Source organism: Spermophilus citellus, assembly GCF_964194105.1.
Source record: "Spermophilus citellus genome assembly, chromosome: 7".
Taxonomy (NCBI): domain Eukaryota; kingdom Metazoa; phylum Chordata; class Mammalia; order Rodentia; family Sciuridae; genus Spermophilus; species Spermophilus citellus.
The window spans coordinates 140,743,133-140,769,862 of NC_138188.1; the positions used below are offsets into that span (position 1 = coordinate 140,743,133).

The 26,730-nt window shown below is 39.4% G+C and overlaps 1 protein-coding gene across 4 annotated transcripts in view; it reads left to right on the plus strand.

Moving 5' to 3' along the window:
- The first annotated feature begins 1,681 nt into the window (after positions 1-1,681).
- CXADR (CXADR cell adhesion molecule) overlaps positions 1,682-26,730 on the plus strand; it is a 60,743-nt gene continuing 35,694 nt past the window's right edge. For all 4 annotated transcript variants that reach the window (XM_081302183.1, XM_081302182.1, XM_081302184.1 and 1 more), the window contains exon 1: positions 1,682-1,843. In XM_081302183.1, the coding sequence (XP_081158309.1) occupies positions 1,801-1,843 (43 nt within the window). In that variant the 5' untranslated portion in view covers positions 1,682-1,800. The remainder of the gene's footprint in view (positions 1,844-26,730) is intronic.

The following is a 26,730-nucleotide window of genomic DNA, read 5'->3' on the forward strand; positions in this document are numbered from 1 at the left end:
TTCTATCTTGAATTCATGGCAAACTAATGCTTTCACAAAACAGAATTGCTCAGAGTTAGGCACAGTTTGAAAGCTACTGTTCTACATCATGGGTAACTCAGAGCAGGGCCCAGTCTACTTTCCACAACACCCTTCAAAGTCCCCATTGATCTACTAGACCCCCACTTCCAGAGCCCCTCCCCTCCCCCATAGCACCACCTGCTGAGGAGGCAAGGCTTCAACGTGAGCATTTGAAGGACATTACAGATCCAAACTATAATATGTGATTAGTAAAAATTTGAATTTCAAATATTATATATCTGCAATTATTTCCAGTAGAAATCCTGTTTCCTCAGTTAATAGTAAGTCCCTGTTATTGATGTTCTCTCACATCTACACTTGGATTTATTTTAAGATAAGCCGGATTCCACTCAAATCATAGTAAACTCTAGTGTGAGGCTTAGGCATTGTAGAATACTTTTGAAAATTTCTACACATAATTTTATTGTGCACCCATGATTGCAACCCACTGGGATAAACTGAAGCTGAGCAATTTTGGTCTTCTAGATAACTAATTTATTTACTTTGCCGTTTCTCCTTTCTGATTCAATAAATAAAAAGAATGTTCCACTATTATTTTTATTAGCTTCCATTTACAGAGAATACTTAACTAGGTGCAGTGCCAGATAGGGCACGCCCATTTTTATGCATTAGCTCATTTAATGTTCCCTTCAATCCCCAGGTGGGTGCCACTTCTGGATAACTTGCCCACAAGGAGTGCAAGCTTCTTCTAACCATGGTGCAACACTGCAGCTTTTTTTCTACTTCACTTCTGATATGGGACCATTGTGCAATCCAGTCTCTCAGCAGTTATAAATAAACGTTATCTGGGAAAAGCAACCAAGAACAAGCCACAAAATAGCACAAGAACGAGTCCGTGGAGCACACTAGGAGGCGGGAGCGACACTGCAGGGTTGAGGAGACTTTGAAGATCCCTAATTCTCCAGATCCCCCTATACCCCACCCTACCTAAAGCCTTTACCTGCCCCCACTTAGTCCCACTTTTAAAGGTCCCTGTTGGCCAATTTCAGGGCTAGGATAACTATCCTACACATGCAATGAGGAAAAAACTGAGCGTTTCCCAAATCGTAGCCGCAGTTGATAGGTTCAGTCATTACTAGAGAAGGAAAAAAAGCCTTTTCTCGCGCCTTTTACATCAGCCCACCGAGTCAGTAAGAAGACAGTTAAGGCTTAGGGCTGCCCAGCTCGCTTTTTCGCAACACCTCGCGGAAGGTGGGACCGGCGGCTGGAGTCCTGCGCCCCTTACCACCCCGAGGGTGCCGGCGGACCGACAGGCCTGGGGAGAGGCAAGCAACCATTGTCCATCGCCGCGCCCCAAGGGAGGGCGTGACTGCAGTTTCAGCAGCCCGGCCCGATCCTAGGGCACAAACACCGATTTAACTGAGATGAAGGCTGGGTCCCCGGATTATGTTTGGGGGCGTGGGAGGAGGCTACCAGGCGACTCCCGACAGCCCGCAATGCAGTCGGAGGAGTACTGGACCTGAAGTGTCCCCCGTGCGGCGGCGCGCTGCACCCGGTTGCCATGGCAACCCCACGCGGTTGGTGCTGCAGGCACTTACTGTCCAGCTCCGACTGCTGCCGGAAGTGACGCTAGTTCACCTGCCGAGAGGGGGCGGGGAAGGCGGGGGTGCAGAGGTGCCGCCGCCGCCTGCCAGTCGGGAGCGCGCGAGGCGCCGAGAGACCCAGAACCGGAGCTAGAGCCGCCTACCTGCAGCCGCCGCCCACGGCCGGGCAGCCACCATGGCGCTTCTGCTGCGCTTCGTGCTCCTGTGCGGAGTCGCGGGTGAGTGGGCGCTGTTTGGTTTCCAGCACGCTCCCAGCCCGGGGGCGCTCGCTGCCCGCGGCCACCCGGGAACAATGGGTGTGGGGGAGGGGGCGAGATTTGGGGGTCGCTGCGGCACTGGCGGGTGGGCACAATTGCACCTGAGTGATTTTGCAATACCGAGCGCGCGAGCCGGGTGGGTGGGACGGCCCTGAAGGGAGCAGCTCCGGGGGAGTGGGGTGCCTGAGGTGCCATGGCAGGGCTGAGGACCGAGCGAGGTGGTGAGGGGTGGGCGCGGCGCACCGCGCGCGCCTGGTCTGTCTCCCAGAGCGTTCTCTGCCTCGGGTACTGCTTTGGGTTCTTTGCTCCTGCCTATTCCGGTGTTAACCCTGATCCAGCGTTACCCGATTTCCAAGCCTTGGGCGGCGAGTTTCAGGTGTCGAGTAGCCCAAGCCGGGAGGCTGAGTTACGAACGCCATTATTCAAAGGACACTGAGCTGTTCCAAGCCTCGAGTCTTCCAAGCTACCTCTAGGAAAGAGGCGCTGGACGAACACTAGCCTGGACATTCGTACTCTCCTAGAAGAGGCTGCTACCTAGAGGGGAAATTGGGAGTAGACCGTGGGAAATCAAACGTAGGTGCCTGCAAAAATGTGGTATCGATTTGTGCGGTCCTGGGCAAAGTGCAAGGGAAAATCTAATAACCTTGGTTTGAGTTTGTGATGAGTTGGTTCATGTTAAAGATAAGATATGGCAACTTGTACGGGGTAATTCCTAGAGGACTCGCCTAGTACATTTTTTGACTGCACCTTTTTTTTTTTTTTTTTTCTGGGAGGAGAAAAGGCATTTAAAATATGCGTGGACCATTAGACAGCGTAAATATTTTGACACTTGCAAAAACTGATCTGTTTCCACATGTCTGTTTTAACCACCTGATCTTAGCCCAAGCACTTGCGGCCTTTTGTAACTGAATGATTCTTTAAAAAATAAAATCCATAGGTGGGACTCTAAGAGGCGTACTTTATGTAGCCTACGGAAGAATTTTTTTTTTCTTTCAAAGTGCTCTGCAGCAATATCGGGTGGCCTTGTCTGCTGGGATGGCTCTCAGCTTCCTGTTGAAATGTTAATTTCATTGTTGGATGCCACAGCTGTGAGCATTACTCATGGGATCAACATTCTATTAACAAGTCTAATCTTCGATCTGAGTCTATAGCACTACCTCCCCCCCCTTTTTTTTTTTTAATACATATCAGTTAGGCTGGGCTGAAATTTCGAAAGAAATCTCCTGGGGGAAAAAATAAAAAGGTCAAATAACCAGTTTACTTTCCCACCTTTGTTTTGTCAAGGCCTAAACTGAAGTTAAAGTTGAGAACATAAGATTTGTGTTGTCAGGAAAAAAAAGAAAAAAAGTCCTAGACTGTATCTCCAGCAGAATATAAACCACCACGTAGAGATACCCCCACCCCCGCCCCGGGGGTGGGGGTGGGGGGGTCTTCAGGTAATTAGACTTAATTTTTTTTCCCCCAGAATACTTCACTTTGGTAGGCACAATCCCAGTTGAGGATTTATTAATACTATGTAGTCATTCTGTTCATGACGTACGTGTACATTAGGGTACAGTGAATAACTATATTATTAAAAGATAAACGTCTTCTGCCAAACAGGACAACTCTTTTCCCCCCAGTGTTGCGACTTAAGAAACAACTCAGAAACTGTGTAATTGATAAATGCTCAAGCATTTCTTCAGATATTTCAGACCACTGTAGAAATGCATTGCTGTGAACTCAAGTTCATTGTTAACATTATTGAATCCTATATTGGCAAAACAAGGCTTGCATATTAAAATTACAGTGCTATATGACAGCTACTCATCTAGATTTGTCTCTTGAGTTTTGTGGTATACTGTAGCTGGTGAGGGGACTCTCTGGTGCATTTTTTTTTTTTTTTTTTTTGCAAAGGTGCCTCTTTATTTTTTAATATCTTTATTTTTATTTATTTATTTCTTTAATGTGGTGCTGAGGATCGAACCCAGGGCCTCACGCATGGGAGGCAAGTGCACTCTACCTCTGAGCTACAACCCCAGCTCCTCTCTGGTGCATTTTTAAAAATTTTTTAATATTTAATATTTATTTTTCAGTTTTCGGCATATACAACATCTTTGTTTGTATGTGGTGCTGAGAATCGAACCTGGGCCGCACGCATGCCAGGCGAGCGCGCTACCGCTTGAGCCACATCCCCAGCCCTCTGGTGCATTTTTAAGGCCTGTGTGGCAGCAAGTCTGACTGTCATGAATAGTAGCAACAGTAGAGCAGCAGCGGCAGTAGCAATTGTAGTATTAAACCCTTGATTCAGCAGTTATTAAGTGCCAAACTCTTTTCCAAGGACTTTACATGCACTCAATCTATTAAATAACCCTTGAGGGTATTTCTTATAATTATTCCTGTTGTGTAAGCAGAGAAACTGAGGCATGGAATAGTTATGTAACTAAACTTGTCAGGGCATAAATTTGCATTCCAGTCTGTGCTCTTATCACTATGCTATTATGTGTCTGAAACAGCCACTTTTCTCTTTGGTTACCTCTAATTGAAATCCTAATTTCTGCCATTGGCCACCTGTCATTTATTAAGAACCTGTTGTTGGGTTGATTGGATACCAGTTATTAACGACTTTTCTTATTCACTTTTAAACTTCATGATCTTAGGTGAATACTTTCAGGCACTGTGAGTGCTCTAGGATATTCTCCAGAGCTTAGACTGGTGTTGGAAACTGTGGCCCATGCCTAAGGCATCATTATTAGACTTGGCTAAAGTAATAGGGTGATGCTGGTTTTCACAGCACCAATGAGTGGGAGCTAAAAAATGTTCAACCAATAGCTAAAAAATGTTAGCTATTTGATGGTGACCAGGCCACTATCCTCTCTTTGTGCTCCATTTGCTTTATGTGTCAAGAATGGAAATACTGCAGAAGGTGTTTGGGAGGTTTGGTCAAAGGATAAAATATTTCATGGAGATGGGAGGAATAAGTTCAAGAGATTTGTTGTTCAACATGCTGGTATAGTTAATTGCAACATATTATTTTTTTGAAAATTGCTGAGAGTAGATTGGAAGCACCACAAAAAATAAGTATGAGATAATGCACAAGTTAGCTACATCATAGTTATTCCCCAGAGCTTTATCTCTGACCTTACTGTTGTATCTTATGCCCCCCACTCCCCAGTTGTCATAGATAATAACTCATGTACCAAATGCACTTATCTCTTTGGAGCTTCATGACACCTATTTTGGTTCTTTTCAACCTTGTTAACCTGCCCTTAATTGCCTTCTGTAACAGGTCCTTTAAATGTCATCTTTCCTATGGTTTGGCCCATAACCCTCTTCTCAATTTCAATCTTAACCCTGGATGACCTTCTCTGTCATCACTGTAACCACCAAGTAGTTGCAACTATGTGAAAATATTTCCAGCCAAGTCTACTTTGACTTCTGGGCTACTATTTTCAACTAATAGTCAGTTTTTGAGGTACTTGAGTACCTTAGACTTTCCAAGTTTCCCAAAATGAATTCATCTGTTAATTGATTTATTAAATGATTCAGTCACCCAGCACTTTATGGTCTATTATGTACTAGGCCCTGTGCTAGGTGCCTCTAAAATAGTATATGGCATTGCAAATTGCATGTGGTGTGGTTTTCCAGGTAGATGGTAGTTTTTTTGCAGAGACATGAAGATGTGAAGGGTATGATGTATGTTGAGAGTTGAGAAGTTCAGTGTATATAAAGCATCTAAAGAACACTGCTCAGACATTTAATATGCATCTGAGTCATTCTTATGAGGAGGACTCGGGTGGGGCCTGGGATTTTTTTTATTTTAACAGGTTTCACGTGATGTCACTGCTGACCTCATTTCATGTGGGCAAAGAGCTAAAAGTTGTGCTTGAGAGCTCCATAGGAAATGATAGGTCAGTCACACTATGTCCCATACCCCTATGCACCAAGAAGCCTATGGAGGTAATGAAGAAATAAGATTATTCTCTTGAGTGGTAATACCATGCAGCAGTTCTGGAAGCAAGTAGAACCAATGGATCTAACACAGGAGTTCCTCTGGGATGATCTGGATGGACATAAGCAGTCCCTGTAGAAACACAGTCGAGCAAAGTTAGGCTTTCTTTTGATTTGGAAAGCTTGTCTGAGGAAGTAGAACTTGGTAGTTGCTTGAATGAGTGGCAAGAAAAAGCTGAAGAAAAGCAATCAGATTTCTGACTTGAGTGTATGGTAATGTCACTGACCTACAGGAGGAATACATAAAAGAGGAGCAGGTATTAGGGAGGGAGCAATGAACTTAGCATTTGAGGTGCCTGAGAATGTTGGAAGTTAAAAAAAAATAAATAAAACCAGTAGAAAGATTTAAACAAAGGACTGGATCTTAAAAGAGAGGCAATGATTGGTGTTGCAGAATTGAGAAATCCCTGCTGTTACGATTCACCTGTGTGAGGCTAACCCGGAAATGCAGGTAGGACTAGTAGATAAGGTGAAAATGAGGCAGGAGAAACACCAACCTCTAAGAAGTAGACACAAAATGAGGAATGTAGGAGCAAGAAGATAGGAGAACCAGAAGGTGACAGTGTCTTAGAGACTGATGGAGAAATGAGGGTGGTCTTACCATCTGGTGACTATTGAGAAATTCAGGAAGTTATTGATTCCACAGGAGGGACAGTTTTTGTACTGGTGAGAGCAAAAGCTGGATTTCAGTAGGTTGACTGCATATCAGGTTAATGGAAGATGTGCTGTACTTTGCACTTGCATGTAGTGTGATGGTGAGGCACCACCCATTGGCCTTAATCCCAGAGGGCAGTGCATACCCCAAGAAAGAAGGTGGAAGCTAGCTAATAAGGACTCTCTTAACTTTCCTCCTTTTAGACCTATAATCTTATTCACCTCATAATTTTCCCCTAGAACACTGTATTTCTCCTTCAGATTAGTTCCTGAACCCTTCAGCTTCTCAGTGATGTCATTCTCTCTCCTCTCTTAAATTTCCATCTCATCAACTTTCAGCAAGCTTATTTATTCCTCTTTATAGCCCTTCTCCTTTCAACACTGCTCATCCTTCCCCTGTCTTAACCAGGCTTCTTGAAGGAGTTGCCTGCATTTACTGACTCCATTATCTCCTTTCTTGTTGCTAATTCTTCCATTCTTTGAAATAGAATTTTCATCCCCTTTGCTGTAGACTGCAGTTTTCTAATGGGCACCTCATGCCTTCAGCCTCCTAAAACCCTCTCAGCACGAATAGGTCTGCTGAACACTTTCCCCTTTGACCTATTCTTCATCTTCTTTTATCGTTGTCCCTTTATAAATGCAGAGGCTCCTCAATTTATGGTTTCATTCACCATTTTTGTGCGGATAGTCTGCAGTCTATTTCTAGTTTCTGTCTCCCAGGCTTTACCCATAATATCAAACCACCTTCCTGGCATCTCTGCTTAGACTTATCATGGGCATCTCCAACTAAACCTGTTTACACATTATTCCCACTCACATTAAGTGGCTTTTTCAGCTACAAAAAATGCCCAGGCAGAAAAACAGGTCTTAGATTTGACTCTTCTTATACTCCCACCTGCTCCCATCCAATTTTGAAGACCCTTGTGTCCCTCCATCCACTACCTGTAATCCAGGTTAAACCACCATCTCTTGTTGAAGTATTTTCATAATTGGCCTCAGATCAAGTGAGCTCTTCCCTGCTCCAGGCATATCCTGTTACAGCAGCATGTCCTAGCACTTATCAAACATGCCTTTATTGTAATTGTTTTCTCTCTCCATATGCTACATTTCATTAGGTCTGGGACTGTTTACATTTTGTTTCCAGCATATGGCACAGTGATGTTCATTGAGTGTATGGGAAAAGGTGTGCTAGACAGGAATCTATGCTTGTGGCTTGGAAAGGATCTACAGGGGAAAGAACATTTGTAGATCAAGAATAGGTACATCTTGGAAGAGATGGGCAAGGCTGGGCTCTGTATCATGCACAGTCAGCTTTGTGTACATTGGCTTTGTCAGGGGTTCAGGAATGGAGTGAATGTGCATTTCAACGCCAGTCTCAAATTTTAATCTCCTGTTTGCAATCTGTTCTCTTCCCTCCCCTTCTCAGCATTTCTTCTTTCATACATAAGTCATTATTGGGTGAAAATTGATCCTTAAAGAAAATAATAGGGGCTGGGTGTTTTGGATTGGATTGATTTGGTGGCTAGCAAGTAGTAGATGTGAACTTTAAAGTAATTACTAAAGTTATACAGAAAGTAATTAAATATTATCTAACCAAAATGACCTTAGGGCTTTATCTGACTTTCATCTAACTTGTATTTTTTAAGTAAACAAATTTCATACTCTAGAATAATAACTGTTGGATTGGTTTGGATTTAGATTATTTTCTATGGATTGTGGTGCTACATAAGAGAAGAAAGTAAAGAGGAATAACCTTTTTGAGTTCTGGTTTCTTAACCTTTTCTACTTGATTTCTCCAGTGGGGTTGGAAGTAGAGATGGCAGTATGTGAGGGATATGCAAGAAGGTCACCTTGGCATGGGGAAGATCCATTCAAGAAGCTGGCACCCAGGTCATGGTTTGCGTTGGTAGTCTGTATAGGGCTCTGTTATTTGTATTGCTTTGTAAATGTTCAGAATTTAAACATGGAGGGTTTTTTTGGGTTTTGTTTTGTTTTTGCTTGATGTGGTACACAAACCGTAACCCCAGCAGCTTAGGAGGCTGAGGTAGGGGCATCACAAGTTCAGAGCCAGCATCAGCAATTTCGTGAGGCCCTAGGTAAGTTAATGAGACCCTGTCTGAAGACTGGAGATACATTTCCTCTCTCTCTCTCTCTCTCTCCTTCCTGATCACCTTGTGAGCCATTTCCCTCCATTACACTCTTCTACCATGAGGTTCTGCTTCACTTAGAGCCCTGAGGAATGGGGCTAGCCTTCTGTGGACTAAGACCTCTGAAATCATGAATCCTCAAAAAAACTTTTCCTCCTCTACGATTGTTCTTGTTGGGTTCTTTAGTCACAGCAGCATAAAAGCTGACTGAAACAAAATTGGTACCAAGTTGGGGTCATTGATGTTTCTAACCTGATGGTGGGGTTGAGAAGCTTTTTGAGCTTTTTGGAATTGGTGGTAGGAGTTTTGAGATGCTTAGCAATGAAAAAGCAGGAAATATTTTAGATTGTTGTAAGCAGAGCTTAATGGATGATTCCGATGGGCACTCAGAAGATAAGAATGCCAATTGGACTGTGGACATTGAAGAAAGGGCTCAAGAGGGTTCACTGGAGGACTCTGTTGGAATTTGGACTAGAGGCCATTCGCGTTATGTTCTGGCTGAGGGGTTGCCTGCATTATACCTGTGTCCTGGGACCTTCTGTGAGGCCGATTTTAAAAGCAATGGACTTCTTGAAAGAAATATCTAGGCAGCACAGAATTCAGGCAGTGGCATGAATATTGGCTGGAAGCTTTTAGCCAAATTTATTGTGATAACCAGGAGCAGAAAGCAGAGCAGAAAGATTTGAAAAAGACTTTAAAGGTGTGAGTAAAACTGGGGCTAAAGTAGTTGCATTTGTTAAAGACTGGTCTGTCACTAAAGAAATGCTAAAGACTTTGCCTGGAGATTATGAGAAAGATTGGCTTGAGGGGATCTCTGAAGCTAGCAAGATCACACCCATCTCAAGCTGGAGGGAGCAAGAGTGAAAATCCTCTTGAGAAGTGACCAGTGGGGAATCCTTCTTGCACTGAGGGCCTGGGGAGTTTTTTCAGAGTGCTCAGACACCTAGACACTCAGAGGCTGGTGCAGCCAGGGTCCCTGGAGGCTTGACTTCTGTTCAAGATGGTGGCAGACCTTGGCATCAACCACATAGTGCTGGTTCTGCTGGAATACAGGATGCCGGAGTTAGGAGGTCTTGGAGGCGTCTACCAAGATTTCAAAGGAAGGCCTGGGAGGCCAGACAAAGTGCAGCAGGATTGAAATCCCTGCAGGCAGCCCACTAGAGGGTGAAGCAGGGAGGTGTGAGGAGGAAGCCAAAGCTGCAGTGGAGACCCCCAAGATCAATGCCAGTAGTAATGTGGGACGTCATCCTAGGAAAGGTGCAGGAATTGATCAGAGAAAAGCCAATAGAAAGGCCACTTGGGCTGCAGCCAGCAAGGCAACAGGGGTTGAGCTACAGAAGCCCCTTTAACAGAACATGACCATGCCAGGTGCCGGATATGGAGCTACAGGACTTGTTTGCCCAGCTGGATTTCAGTCTTGCTTTGGTCCTATCACTTCTTTCTATACCCCTATTTTTTGGAATGGAAATATTTACTCTGTACTATTATATATTGTATACTTGTAAATTGCTTTCAATTTCATAGGCGCTCACAATGTAAGATTGCCTTGAATTTCAGAGAAGACTTTGGACTTGAACTTTGAGCAAATTCTTGGAACTTTTGAGACTGTGGAGACTCTTGGGAATGGACTAAATGTATTTTGCATTGTCAGATGAGTGTGAGCTTTTGGGGACCAGGGGTGGAATGTTATGGTTTGGATGTGAGGTGTCCCCAAAAACCTCATGTGCGAGACAATACGACAGGGTTCAGAAAGATAATGATTGGATTATTAGAGCCTTAAACAAATCAGTGAATTAATCACCTGGCGGGATTAATTTAGTGGTAACTGAAGGCAGGTGGGGTGTGGCTGGAGGAGGCGGGCATTGGGGGCATGGTTTTGGGTATGTATTTGTATCTGGCAAGTGGAGATCTTGCTCTCTGTTGCCTAATTGCCATTGTGAATCATCTCCCTCTGCCCCACTCTTATGCTAAGATGTCCTGCCTTACCTCGAGCCCCAAGGAATGGAGCCTGCTGCCTGAGGATTGAGACCTCTGAAACTGTGAGCCCCTCGATAAACCTTTCCTCCTCTACAGTTGTTCTGGTTGGGTCATTTAGTCACAGCAGCAAAAAGGCTGACTTTAAAAAGGGCTGGGGATGTGGCTCAGTGGTTAAATTATCCTGGGTTTAATCCCTTGTACTGCAAAAGAAAAAGTTAAGCATGTTTCTGTAATCAATGGCAAAATGGTAATGGAATAATATTTTAGCTCTTCTGTGAATTTCCATTTGTCTTTTTAAATACCCTTCTCCACCTCACAGCCTCACCCATTCTGATGTAGAATAAGGAATTAGGCAATTAAAGTCTTACAGGTAACTTAAGTCAGCAGTTTTTGCAGTTTAGTTGGCAGAGTGCTTATAGGAGAAAAAGACTGTTTCCTGCTCTGTGGGCAAAGTGAAGATAGGAGAAGAGAGGGAGATAATAACAACAGTCTGTTTTTAGGGTAGGTATGAAATCAGTGGCAGGGTTTGGTTTGTTGTTTGGTATTTGGTGAGAAGAAGGATTAACAGTTAAGTGAACAACATGTTTATATACTGAGCAAAGGCAAATTTCTTCGGAAACCATTAAATCATTTTGATGCCTTCAAAGGTAGTTTACAAATTGGATTGGGAATGATTTTTACTTCATTTACTTCTAAGAAATAAAAATATGTTTGAATTTCTCAAAGAAACAAAAAGTTGTGGTTACTTTTGTATCATCCTGTGGTATAGACATGTTTTCTACGTGAGCTTTACAGACTTATTCAAAGAAAGATGGTCAGTCTGCATAGACAAAGTTCTCTTGAGGAATCCCATGGGACATCCAGATACAGGGAACCACCTTTGTTGAGCCATGTCTTTGTTAAATCCAAAGTGTGACTATCACTGACCCACCTCGGTCTTTACAAGTAAGTGTCTTGAACTGTTGAATACCAGAACATTCTCAAATAGGATTTCTCTAATGGACTAGACAAAAACTTTTGACTTTGTGCCAGAGTAATTCTTCAGTAAGAATATAGAAGACTCTAACTTAAGTCATTTGTACAATATGAAATCTGATATTTCTAGAATGAACTGTTAAGTCTGGGCTCAGAAGTTAACATACCTTATTTATTTATTTTTTTAACATGATTTCACACACATCATGTTTGAATCCACTCAACAACCTCAGGGCAAGAACGACACAGTCTAATGTTCTTATTGAACATTCTGAAGCCAGGTTCTGAAGCCAAGACCTAAGTCCAACATGATGTGGCAATAGTGTAAAGCAACGTTGTCTAACCCAATTTATACAAAAGATATATATATTTACATAAGTAGTCAAATTAAAAACACTGAGCTGTTCCTGGTTTTCATGCTATCTTTGAAATCTGGTCAGTGTTTTACTTGGCTAAAACCGCTCATTTTATTGTTTGACAGCCCTCTTTACAGTGTTGGGCAGCTGCCTTAATGGTCAGCATTGGGCTAGAACTTGGAGCTTTACTTCTGTTTAGTCCTAGAATGTCTAACCTGAAAAGGCATGGGTGCACAGTGCCTTCAGAACAGCTTTGTCCGATGGAACATGCCTTTGGAATTGTTCTAGTGAGGGTTCTCTAAAATGATTATTCATGTCATATAGTATTTCCTTGTTGGCAGTGAGCTCAAAGTCTATCATTTCTTAGTTTCTTGTAATCATGAGAGAATTTGTTACATGCACACAAAATTATATCAGCTGTCCTTATCAATAGTTAGGAACATTCACGTTTTAAGTATAAGGCAGAAAAAAAAATAAGTCTGTGCACAGAAATCATATTTTTAACTTGACCATAGTGGGGAAAATGCATTTCTGTAGGGGTGCAAAATAAACAGGATAGAATGGCCCTCCTAATGGTTGCTGAGGAGATTTGAATTCACTATAGTATGTTAAAAAGGAATTTATACCAAGATTGAAGCAATGAATTGAGATATGCTCCCAGTGGGCATGATTTTCTTATTGTAAGTAACCATTTCTGTGTTGACTTCAGGCTTTTTTATAAGGAGACACATTATTTACTCATTTTACTATTTCTGAGGTTTCTTATTTTCTATGATTTATAAGATACTTATTTCATCTGAATGCATTTTTCCTTGGGGGCAGGGAGCGCAAAAAGTCACTTTTTCTCTTATGTTAATTAAAAAAGAAGAGAAGTAAGCTGAGGTTTTTATGAGCAAGGAAGCAAAGGAAGATTTCCTAAAATGGAGTGATACATATTCTATGAAGGTGATGAAAATATTCACCATGGCAACTGGTTTGCTTTACCCATAATGCAAAGCACCATATTTGCATTTCTCTTTTTTCTTTTTTGTGAGAGAATTCTGAAATTAGCATCTGTGTATGAGAGGCCAAGGGAGAGGTAATATTACTGTTTAGATTGAAATGAAGGACTAGGATAATTTGGATTGGAATTGAGAGTTGAATGCTTCCCTCAGATTTGTGTCTGCTCCGGGGAAATAGGGAAGGGGTGGATCTCCATTTCAGGAGATGCTTGTGGAAAATCTGTCTGCTTGTGTACTTTAACTCCCTCTCTGGCTTTCCATTAGGGTTTACATTTCCACTAGTCCTGCTTTCTAAGAAATACTAAATATTTCTCAGAAGCCACCTCAGTCCCTGTGGAAGTTCCAGGGTAAATATGTACTATAACACAAACATATAGCCAAGATGTTGTGATGGTGCCTCGGAAGACAGAATTAAGACACCATTCCAGTACTCTTGGCAAGCTTAAGTCCTGAGGCTGGAGTTTTTGCTCTCTTTATTCTAAGTTAATATAGTTTGCCTCCTTTGTCACAGAGAAAATAGAGCTTTGCAGGTATAAATTCCCTTAATTTCTTGAACCCCAATATGTGAACTTAATCATAACTGTACCAATCCTTAGGTCCTTCTCTTCCTCTAGTATTTTTCATTTATTTGGTTTTAGAGTGCTGGGGGTGGAGCCCAAGGGCATCTGAGCATGTTAGGCAAGCACCCTACCACTGAGCCATGCCCCCAGCCTCTTCCCTCCAGTCTTAATTAAAGGTGTCTTGTCTTTTAAGTTGTCCAGGCTGGTTTTGAACTTGTGATCCTTCTGTTGGTATTCATTTTACAGAAGAAAACACCTGGTCATAATGAGACTAGAAATTGCCGGTGGCCAAACGTTTAATTTGAATTTGAACTCGGATCTGACTTAGAAATCTATACTGTTTCTTTCTTTTAAGTTTCATTTATTTATTTGTTTTTGGTACCAGGGATTTAACCCAGGGGTACTTAACCACTGAGCAACCATCCCCAGCCCTTTTGTATATTTTATTAGAGACAGGGTCTCACTGAGTTGCTTAGGGCCTCGCAGTTGCTGAGGATAGCTTTGAACTCTCAATCCTCCTGCCTCAGCCTCCTGAGTTGTTGGGATTACAGGCATGCACAGCCAGTCAAACCCACACTCCTAATGGGCTGAACTGCTCTCATAATTCAGGATGCCAGTATTTAAGAAAAGTTCTCATTTGGGGGGAAGGGGACTCAGAGGGCTGTTAATGCCATTGAGATGTGTGGAGGGCAGGGGAAGAGACAGTGTCAGAAAGACTTCTTATTAGTTGACTGACTGATGGCCTAGAATTAGAACATATTTAGATCTGAAATATGTAGTTTAGCTTAAGACCCTTAATTTATGTTTGAGCCCTAGAGAAGCAGCTTGTCCAAAATGATTCAGAGCTTGTTTGTTTGTTTGTGATCGATTTGACAATAGATTTCTAGTCTGATATTTAGTTCTGTTAAGAAAAAAGAAAAGAAGAAAAGAATTATTACCCCAACTCTACCTAAATTGCTACCTAGAAATCTAGTATGGAAGAAAAATACTGTAAACTCTAGACCTTCCTCCACTCTGGTGATTGGAATGGGGTTTCTAATGGTATACTCATTGAGTGTTACAGTGATTTCAGAAATGAAATCTCTGTGGGGTGTTCACCGATTGACTCTTACACCCAGGATGAATGTGGCTGAGGAGTCATCTGCCTGGGTTTGTAATATTGTTCCATTAGTTCACTGTCTCTTTTTCCACCCCCTAAAATGGGAATAATACCAGTAGTACATCTTTCAGGGAGTCATTATGAGAATGGAAAGAAGTGTGAACAAGGTATTTTGAAAAATGCTTTACTATTTGTTGTTGAAGTGATGGTTTCCCCACTTTCATCTCAGCTTATTTCTAGTGCACTTGCTTTTTTATTTTCAATATTTTTATTTTTGGGTTTTAGGTGGACACAGAATCTCTATTTTACATTTATGTGGTTCCGAGGTTTGAATCCAGTCCCCCACTCATGCTAGACAAGCACTCCATCACTGAACCACAATCCTGGCCCCGTTGCACTTGCTTTTTGATTCTCATTGTGGATAGGGAGCCAGGAGTTGACATTTTTAAAAAGTACATAGAAAAGCAAAAACTATCCTTGTGGCATTTCACTCGTTGTTAGTAATTTATTTGTTAATTTTCTTAGTTCTGAGCACATATTAGTATTGTACATATGGGAATTAAACCACTAAAACTCCTAGACAGCAGAGGGCCTAATTTCTACCTACCCTTGTTTTCTTATCTCCCTTAAAAATATTTAGAGGCCACGTTGGAGTAGTTAATTATATTAACATGTTTAAAGTGTCTTTCTTTTTTATTAATAGAAATAGGAGCATTTGCCATTTAGGTAACTTTCACAAATATCTAATCCCAAAGCAAATTTGGTAAGGAGCAAGTTGACACAGATGGTTGAGGGGGAAAGGACATAGTACTGCTGTGCTTTTTTTGGCATAGGTTTGGAATGTCTGCAACTTGCCAACCTAGACATCTATAGTATTTGTAGTCAAACGCACACAAAATTGTCCTTGTCCTTATCAGTCCCTTAAAAATACTAGTTCCTGGTTTTTCTAATTTATTTCTTAAAGTTTCCCTGGTGAATCATTTTTCACTATTATGGTTTGATATTAAGGTTGATGAGTTCTGGGATCTGAACTCAGCAATATTACTGAATGTGTCCTCTCTAAAATAGTGACACTGATGACATGCTCTGACATGTCTCAAAAAGCTTAATATAACACATAAAACTTGACATTGAAGTCATTCTAACATCCTTTTGAAAAAAAATATGCAAGACTTTTGGAATGTGAATGTAAAGTTCTCTTATTATTATTTCTAGTTTTTTTTCCCTTTTGCTAGTATTTTTGGGATAACTAGATACTTTGCATAAATGTGAAAATTTTTTTCTTTGTGCTTCATTTTGTGTTAGAGATAGTTGAAAGAGAGTCACACAAATTTTCTTTATCTGTAGTTGTGCTTTTAGAATAACTTCATGCAAACGTTTTTCTTAACACATTTCTCCTGTTAAAAATAGCTATTGGTAAAAATAGTAAGTATTCTATTCCATGTATAGCAGGCAGCAGTGACCAGGATTGTTCAGCTCTTTCTGAGCCATACTTCATGACTGATTTCTTTTCTTTCCCTGCAAGGTCTGATGGTCCTCTCTGCCATCCCCATTCCTCTTTCAAATAGCTCCTTCACTTCACCTTCCCTTTGCTCTGAGTTCCTTCCCTCCATTTGCAATTTAGTTAGAAGTTTTATCCACTTGCATGGCCCACAGGCCCATTGAATGAGGCTTAGGACATGCCCCCTCGAGAGGTGAACTCGGCAATATTAACAATATTACCAAGACCTTGTTAAATATGTGCTTCCTGAGAGGTATATGAAACAATTACCTGTAATGGAGAAATTTGATAATGCAGAGGAGAAAGCAGTTAACACTGCTTTTGGGAACCAGGGAAACTTCAAAGAGGAGAAGACAAGTTAGATGTACTTTAGTGAATGGCTGGAGGTGCTCTTGATTGGAGAAGACAGAGCAAGGAAAAAATAGACCTTTCAGACCTAAAAGAGAGAGCATATACCAACATGGGTGTTCCACAACTATAGACTTAGTTATTTTTGTTCCCTTAATGCTTTCTCTGATTTATTCCCTCAAAGATTGGACCTAGACCAGGACATTTTTACTATTGTGCTAGAGAAGGGACTTAACTTATTCTTGTCTACTTTTAGTTGCATTTCATCTTGTTAATTTCCTCCCCACCATTTTGGAATATTTCATCTTTCATCTCTATAGTGTATCTTCTGTTTTTTTTTTTTATGAAGGTACTTAAGCTTTGCTTTCTCTTCCCTCAACATATTTCAAACATGTTATCTGCTTACCTCTAGACATTCAAAATTGTTTGGTTGCTGTTTTATTCTGTTGTAATAAGCACTTTGTCTTGATTGCTTAGCTCTCGAGACAGGTTATATAGCTGCTTATCTCAAAATTCATAGCCCCTTTCTGCACCCAGGTGAAAAGATGTCACCTGTCACTGCTTGAATTCTACATGATATACTCTTTAAAATCCTTGTACATAAGCCATCACTGTCCAGATTTCCCATTTAGTATCTTGATTAGATAGGTAAAAACATAGAAAATGTTTCCAAACATTCCTTTGTTTGTTTCCTTATGATAAAACAAAGAAAACTTTCATTCAGCAAGTATTTGGTGACTTCTAGCTGAGTACTTGAAATTTTTCTGTACCAAAGGAAAACAGTGATGATCAAGACCATCATGGTCTCTGATTTCAAAGTCAGACGTGAAATGGTCACTAGAGGTGGACAGAGTAAAGCAGTTTTTGGAGATCTCTATTTGTAATGGTGGCATTATCATTGGCCTGAGGAGTACATGGAACACCTAGTTCAGTCACATATGGCACAAGGGATGCTTTCTGAGAAAAGACTGAACTGAGGCTGTGGTGGTAGGAGTTATCCTCAAAGATAGGATGGAACAGAGGAGGTATCTTAAAAATGTGCACATGCACAGTGGGGAATGAAATGTAGCATATTGTGAGAGTGGGGGTAGGAAGAAACGAAGGGTGGAGAGTTTCAGATCACACAGGGCATTGGAGGAGAAGTCAAGTACCTGAAGCAGTGTGGAGCCATTGGAAGTTTTCAGACATGACAGTGACATCTCTTAAAAAACAAACATACAAAGCACTCTATAGAGAACACTTTGTAGTATGGAGCATAGGTTTGAACGAGAAGCAATGGATACAGGGAAGCCAATAGCAGGCTCTGTTGAGGCTGTGGGAGAGGTGATAGTGGGCTGCATGTGGATAAAAGTGGTTGGATTTGGAATATATTAAGAAGGCAGAATTAACAGGATGTAATATTTGGTAGAGTGAAAAAGGAAGTGAATGTTGCTGCCCCTTTAATTTTATTTCCAGGTTGATGCAAATCAATTGGTAATGCAGATGTTTCTTGTATCCATGATCTTACACAGGGCTTGATTGCCACTGGTGATGGTGGTAGGTCTCATCACCAAGATTGGGCATGAAGGAGATTCAGTGTTTTGCTGGGGGAACAAACTTGATGTCACTGGGCCCCTTTCCCCCAAGTCAGGCATGTGGGTTGAGTTCTGAAATTAACCTCATTTTCTTACACCATAAAGGGTCTTCCAGCCCATTTTTTTTAAGAGAGGGAGAGAGAATTTTTTAATATTTATTTTTCAGTTTTTGGCGGACACAATGTCTTTATTTTATTTTTATGTGGTGCTGGGGATCTAACCCAGCGCCCCGCGCATGCCAGGCGAGCGCGTTACCACTTGAGCCACATCCCCAGCCCCTTCTAGCCCATTTTTAAAACTGTTGGTGGTGTTGCACTTTGCTCATTCTAGATCCTTAGGGGATCTACAAAGATCACTCTTGCCTAATCAGTTTTTTTTCCTGCTTATGAATTTTCTTGCCTTGTTTTCTCATTTTTCTTATACCAGTGACTTTTTATTATCTGTTACGCCCCTTTTCTCCTTCTTATGGGTCTGGAATAAGTAACTGGTGTTATTCAACATTTACCCAGATTTCACATGAACAGTTCCTTGGTGTCGTTGTCTGTAATACCTATTTTATATATTTTGTAAAGACTAAATGAAAGTGTGGGGGGCCGAGGGCAGAAGTTAATTGGATAGACAAAGGGTAATAAAGGGAATGGGAATAGGAAAGATAGTAGAATGAGTCAGACATAACTTTTCTGTGTTCATGTATCAATACACAGACAGTGAAACTCCACATCATGTACAACCACAAGAATGGGATCCTAATTAGTATTTAAGTTATATTCCATGTATGTATAATATGTCAAAATATATGCGACTGTCATGTGTATCTTTAAAAAGCACAAATAAAAAAAGATTAAATGAAATAATAAATGTAAGGCTCCTTGATAGTGCCTACTTACAGATAAGCGGTAAATTTAAATTTTCATATACTCTATACCTTAATAATTATCAATTATTTTTACTTCCTTGCCTGGAAGGGTTATTTAAGGAATTCTCTCACAGTCATCTTTACTGGCTGTGGATTGATTTGACTATGGATTGATAAGTACATTTCCCCATTGTTTTGTGAATTTCCAATGTTTAAATCCTCTTGAGAATTTTTGTCCTGTTGAACAGTATACCTCTTTCAAGGAACTAATACACAAGGTAGTGTATATTAGGCTATTCAAGTGGCCATAACAAAATACCATACACTGGATGGTATTGGTTTTTGTAATAAAAAAAGTACGTAATTAAAAAATAAAAAACTTGGTTTTTATAATACTGGAGGCTGGGAAGACTAAGATCAAGATATGAGCAAGTTTGGTTTCTTTATTGTTTTTAAGCAGCTGCCTTCTCATTTTGGTCCTCTCCAGGTGGGGAAAGAGTTCTGGTGCCTTCTTTTCCACCAGTTCTGTCAGTACAGAGCTCCACCATTATAATTTCGTTTAACCTTAATCACTTGAAAACCATATATATATTTTTTTAATTTTAATTTTTTGTGGTACTGGGGATTGAACCCAGGAATGCTTTAACACTGAGCTATACCCCCACCCTTTTTAATTTTTTAGTTTGAGATAGGGTCTCACTAAATTCTTCAAACAGGCCTCTAACATGCAATTCTCCTGTGAAAGGCCATATCTTTAATTCAGTCATAAAGGGGATTGGGGCTTCCATATATGAATCTGGCATTCGGCCCATAACACAGTTCTCTCCCATAAGTATTTTTATTATATTAGTGTGTTTATTATCACACATTATTATATATTTAAGGCCATGTGGTTTTTTTTGTTTGTTTGTTTGAAAGATATAATTTAATTAGATGATTCATCTTGTTGTCAGGTGAATGGAAGTAAATCATAAGTGGCAGTGTTTTGTCTTACTTCCATTAATATGAAGGAAGTAGATTGTATGGCTTAAGCCAAAAGCCAATTTTTTTTTTTTTTAAAGAGAGAGTGAGAGAGGAGAGAGAGTGAGAGAGAATTTTTAATATTTATTTTTTAGTTCTCGGCGGACACAACATCTTTGTTGGTATGTGGTGCTGAGGATCGAACCCGGGCCGCACGCATGCCAGGCGAGCGCGCTACCGCTTGAGCCACATCCCCAGCCCCCAAAAGCCAAATTTTTGCTGGAAGAGAGGAGTTCTACCCTGATATAGTTATTCTAGGTTTTTATCACAGGGAGATGAGCTTGGATTATTTTTACCCTAACTTTCCTGCCTGTTATTTGAAATTTAGATTGTTTTTTTGTTTGTTTGTTTGTTTCAGAATATATCAGGAAATAAGACTGTGTTGGTAAATGATGTCCTCACTCATGTGAACTCTTCATCATGGGAGTTCAGTCCACAGTTGTCAAGTTGTGCTAAAACTGTCAACATTCCCCAGGCTTTCTGTTGATAGTGGGTTGTACTGATTGACTTTCCATGTTGCCACAGTTTCCAACAGAGTTGCCAAGGTTGCCTTTCTTCTTCTTCTTCATCATTATCATCATCATCATTGAGCCAAACACTGGGCTTTTTATTTTATTATTTTGAGATAGGATCTCACTAGAAAACTTTTCTGCTTTAGCCTTTCAAGTAGCTGAGATTACAGGACAATGCCATCATGCCTGACTTATTAAAATTTTTAAACACTGTGAGTTTTATATGAGAAATAAAGTATTACATGGTTTGAATTTATATTTCTTCAATTATGAATGTGGTTGCATATTCTCTCATTGTCTTTTTTAATATAAAATTTGTATAGCAGTTTTAGGTTTACAAAATTGTGTAGATAGTCTAGGGTATTCTCTTATAACCCCTTATAACCACCTCTACACATAGCCTCCCTCATTGACATTTCCTCTCAAGGGGTACATTTGTTAGAACTGATGAACCTGTATCCACACATTATTATCACCCATGGCCCATAGTTTACACTAAGGTTCACTCTTATTGCAGGTTCTTATAGATTTGGATGAATCATAATGACATGTAGCCACTGTTGCAGTGTCATATAGAAGAATTTTGTTGCCCTAAAAATCATTGACTCCACCTTTCATCCACTCTCCTCTCTAGCCCCTGTCAACCAGTGATCTTTTTACTGTGTCTATAAGTTTTGCCTTTTCTAGAATGTTGTATAGTTGTAATTGAACAGAATGTAGGATTTTCCCATTTTTTTTTTTTTTTTCACTTAGTAACATACACCTTAGGATTCTTCCATGTCGTCATGGCTAGATTATGCACTTTTTTGTTTGGTGTGCATTCCCACGAAAGTATACGTTTGAATTAGAAGGCACATGATGTTCATTTGTTCTGAAGGTAACTTTGATCATTTGGTTAAGGTGGTGATTATGTGAATTTCATGTTGTGAAGTTTTTACTTTTCTCTCTGTAAGATAAATATTTTGTGAGACATTGTGTAAAACATCCTTTTTCTGATACTCTTACACACTAATTTTCAGCATCTTGCTTGAAGCAGTTATAACTATGATTTTGCTAAATGGTGATTTTCTAATTGAAAGTGTTTATCATAGTCAGATTGTTGGTTTTCCTTCATAGGTTCCTTTTGTCTTTTTCTTTTCTACTTTTCTCAAAACGCTTAAAAATTCTCACATGAGATATATCACAAAGAGGTCTCTTTTTTAAGAAGCAACCACAAAATTTCCTGAAATTATAATTATTCCTAAAATTATAACCCATAATTGCCAAACTTACTTTGATTTTAAGGCTGGAAGGAAAAGATCCTTTAAATCATCTAGGTTAACAAGTAACTTAAACTTGGAAAATCAAGTTAAAGAAATCAAGGCTTGTCGTCTGTTCAGAATATTGCCTGCCTTTCAGAGGACTGGCTCCTTTCATTGTCCCAGGTTATACTCTGTTCTTAGTTTAGAAACCAAGCTTCTAAGGTCTTAGTAGGAGGTGACTTTAAGGGCTTAAAAATACTCTTTGATGGACTCATGTCACTTTGATGCTCAGATAGAAGTCAGACTAGACAGCAGAGTAGTTCTAGAGAGCCAAATGATTTGGTATTTTGAGATTTTTTAAAAAGCAAGTAGAAAACCAGTAGATGTTATTTTAACCATTGCCAATGTGGGATGTGGTTCACTTTGTTTATATACTCCAATATGAACCACTTATTAACTGGACTCTAAAATACACATAGCTTATGTATGTGCTACATATTTCATCACATTCTGAATGTGAGGTTGAATAATAATATAAGATTTGATAATTGATTTAGTTTTCAAGTCATGTTTGAACCTGCAAGTGGCTTGCAAATTAAATTATCACTGAATTTGCTGCACAAATAAAATTGGGCAGTATTTGGAAAGAAGCCTCAGAACACTACATGAGACCAAGTGTCTGCCCTTTGTCTCATACAACTAGTGACTGTTGGAAAAAAAAACTATGTGTCTGTGAGAAGAGACCTTTCATTGTTGCTAGGAAACCCAACTGTTTTGCACGATCTTGAGATTTCAATTCATTTTTAGTTCAACACAAGAGCAGTAGAATGTTTTAAACATTGAAAAAAAAAAAAAAAACCCTGACAATCATCTAAAAATCTGTTTACAATTTCATAAGCAGTATAGTTATCTCTCGATATCTGTGGGGGGTTTGGTCCAATGGACCCCTCACAGATTTTCAAACCCACACATGCTCATATTTCTTATATAAATGGCATAGTATTTCCATGTAACTGAAGCATGTCCTCTGGTAGACTCTAATCATCTCTGGATTACTTATAATAACTAATACACTGCAAATACTATGTAAATAGTTTTTAAACTGTTTCGGTGATAAGGATAAGAAAAAAGTCTGCACATATTCAGTATAGATGTAATTTTAAAAAAATATATATTTTCAATCCAAGAATAGTTGAATCTGTGGATGCAAAACCCACAGGTGGAGGGTCATCTATATATAAATAAAATTTCACAAAAAAGTAGAAATGGACATTTCCCTTTCTCAAAATCTCAGCTCTCAAAACTAATTGCTGTAATCAGTTCAGCCTATATTTTTACAGATTTGTATCCAGATACTGTTATAGTTTGGATCTGGAGTGTTCCCCGTAATTTCACAAATTGAAAGCTTTTTGGCTAGACTCTGTTGCTGTTTGGAAGTGGTAGAAATATTAGGAGGCAGAGCCTAGTGGAAGGAAGTTATGTAACTGGGGGCGTCCCCTTGAAGGGTATGTTGTGACCTTAGCTGCTTCCTCTCTTTTTCGCCACCATGAAGTCAGCAGCTTTGCTCTACCATGTGTTTCTCACCATGATGATTTGCCACACCACAGGCCCAAAGCAACCATGGAAAACCATAAGAATAAATCTTTCCTCCTTGTAAGTATTTATCTCAGGTATTTTATTACAGCAATGGGAAATTCACACATGCACATAATATTTTTTTAAGGTGGTTGTACAAAATAAAAGTATTTTCTCTACGTTAAACAAGAAAGAATGAAAGATAATGTCAAACTAGGTTGCATTTTATTCTGATGACTTTGTATAGTGTTAAGTACTGAGAGCATGAATTAGACTTTGAACGGTTATACATTTAGATGTCTAATTGATGTCATTTAAATTTTTTATTTGATTTCTATAAAATGAAAACTCCAAAAACATTGTGACCATGAAGTTTTAATTGTTATTTATAGTAATTTGGCATTCTCACTTATGTGTATTTTTCCCCTTCATATTTTTGGACTATGTCTTGATTCATTTTGAAAGGGAATTTTTATTCTGGAGTGTACTTATGGTATTCTTATCTTACTTGATACATATTAATACTAGACAAATGCAGACAGTAAATTCTAGTAGCTATTAAAAGGACTTTGAAGTAGCGGGAATTTCTTATGGTATATTAATGCTTTTAGAACACATTTTTAAAATTTATCAAACTTATATAATCTAGTTACCAGTTATTTTCCACTGAATGCAGGGAACCACCTTACTAGGTAGATGTATCCATGATTTCTCCCAGCCTTAATGGAGCTAATGATTTAATGGCAAACCAATTCCTAAGAAGACAAGGTAGGAAGATAATGGGAAGAAGATAAGCTCATCAACATCTAGGAGATGTGACAAAACCCTGGATGCAATCAAAGTCAACTTCACCATAAAATTGATAAATGTGGGGGAGGGGAGAAGAATCCAAGTAACCATATGCTAAGTGCCAAATAGGTGACCCAGATGTTGTAAAGTACTGTGAGCATTCATAGAAGGAAAGACAGAAAATCATTGTCAGGTGGAGAGTGACGAATGCCTAGAGAATATGGTAGGAATGGAGCTAAGTTTATTAGAAGTGATAAAAAGAATTAATTCAGAGGTTTAAATATTGGTTCAGAAACATTTGCAATTGCACACATAAGTATAAAGTAACATAATTTTAAATAAGATATGTGGGTATGAAGAGGAGACGAGTAATTTGGACTTTTGGTAGTGATTTGGTCTGAACCAGTGGGTTTGGATGGTGTATCATCAATCTTTGCTGTATAACAAACCCGCCCCATCTTAAGAGGCTTTACATGAAAGTCATGTATTCGTGATCTTGCACAATGCTTGGCGAGATTAGGCTGGAATTGGAAGTACTGGGCTCATGCGTGGGACCTGCAGATAGTGAACTGAACTGGGGCTGCGTGTTCTAGGGTGGCTACATTTGGGTGGGGGAAGCTGTTGGTCAGACTGCAGTTCTTTCCCATGTGGTTTGATACATAGTGGCTGGGGTCCGAGGAGGGGAAGATGAGCACAGAAATTGCTCTTGAGAACTGAAGTCTCAGTTCACACAGCACTCTGGCCACAATCTATTTATTGATTAAAGCAAGGTTAGACTCTTTATTTTATTTCATTTTGGTATTGAAAATTGAGCCCAGAGGCGCTTTACACTGAGCTATATCCCCAGCACTTTTTAGTTTTTATTTTGAGACAGGGTCTCAGTAAGTTATTTAGGACTTCAATAAGTTGCCCACACTGCCTCGAACTAGCAATGCCTCTGCCTTAGCCTCCCAAGTCACTGGGATTATAGGAGTGCACCTCCGTGCCCAGCAGATGTGTTTATTTTTATGGGTGGAAGCAGGGGGACAGGAAGGAAAGAGAGGCAGGGAACCATACATACCATCAGCTTATCCCTTAGGGCCTCTCCCAGCTCATCATCCAGCCATGAATGTCGGTGTCAGGCTACAAGGTGGTCCAAGTGGTAGTGCTACTTAATAACAGAAAATGGTGGAACTTTGGGTTCTGTACACATTAGATGCTTGAGTTTATACTTAAGAAGATGTTAGGTTATGACAAGGAACCATAGATGTGACAGTTCGTGCTGTGCATACTTTCATATTGTAAAGAGTAAAAAATACATGTTTTATATGATTTCATGGATAGACTAAATTTGTATTTCAAATCAAGTATCGCTTGCTCAAATGTTTGATCTTGTTTGAAGATAGGTATTGAGCACACCTGTTTTTAAGTGCAAATTGATATGAATTGAATTACTTTTCTTTTGTAAAACAGAACTGAATTTATTGAACTATTTTTCTCTTATAGATGAAAAACTAGAATAATTTTGTTTATAGTTTATTTCTACACTTTATGCATCTAAGATATACTAGTATTATAATAAACTATTACATACAGTAGTTATATATAATAATATATTACACATGTAACAAACTATCATATAGTTTATATAATAATTTATATATATACATATATATGTATATATATATATGTATATAAAATAAACTACTAGCAAGGAGGAGACTGTGAGATCTTGCCTAATTGCAAGTTAAGCCCTCTTTAACGAAGCTAACTGGAAAAACCTTTATGGTAATTTTTTTTGTAGCTTAGGATATCTTATTTTACATATTTTTCAAATGTTGCCATCTAGCATTGATTTTTCTCTTAATTAGGATGTAAATGGAATTTTTGTAGAATACAAATTTCAGAATACGTTATGGGATTTGAAGATGTCTTTTTAAATATGATTGGTAGCTTTTCTAGAAGGAAATAGTAAGGGGTGAACAGTACAAAATGTCTTAAAGATAATATTGAAGTTAATTATTTGGCAAATTAAAAAAAATTCAGTGATGGGTCATTTAATGATGGAGGTATGTTATGAGAAAATGCATTCTTAGTTGATTTTGTCATTGTATGAAGAGTGCATTTACATAAATCTGAAAGGTACAGTCCATTATGGACCCATGCTGTATGTTGTACCCACTGTTCCTAGGCTATAAACCTGTATAGCATAGTGCTGTGCTGAATACTGTAGGTAATTATAACAAAATGGTGTTTGTGTAGCTAAACATAGAATGGGTACAGTAAAAATACTTTAGGTAATGGGAATTTTTCAGCTGCATTATAATCTTATAGCTCCACTGTCAGATATGCAGCCCACCTGACTAAAATAGTTATGCAGTGCATAACTGTGTATAAATCAAGTGTTTCCTTTCATTTTGAATTGTCCTCATTGGAATTTCTTGCTTGTAAATATTTAAGCATTTAATAGAAACTGGATAATCAAGTTTAATAAAATTTTAGAATTAAATAACGCAGAAAATGTGTCAAAATTTATCAGCTTGTGCCTCATGAACAATGAGTTCTCAGTGCTTCACGGCAGTTTGGCAAACATGAATTAATGTAGCCTTGAACCTGGATGACATAACTGACCTTTCGGATACTCTGCCTAAATACATTTTAAACATCTGCTGGTGTGTAGAGACCCTCTGTTAG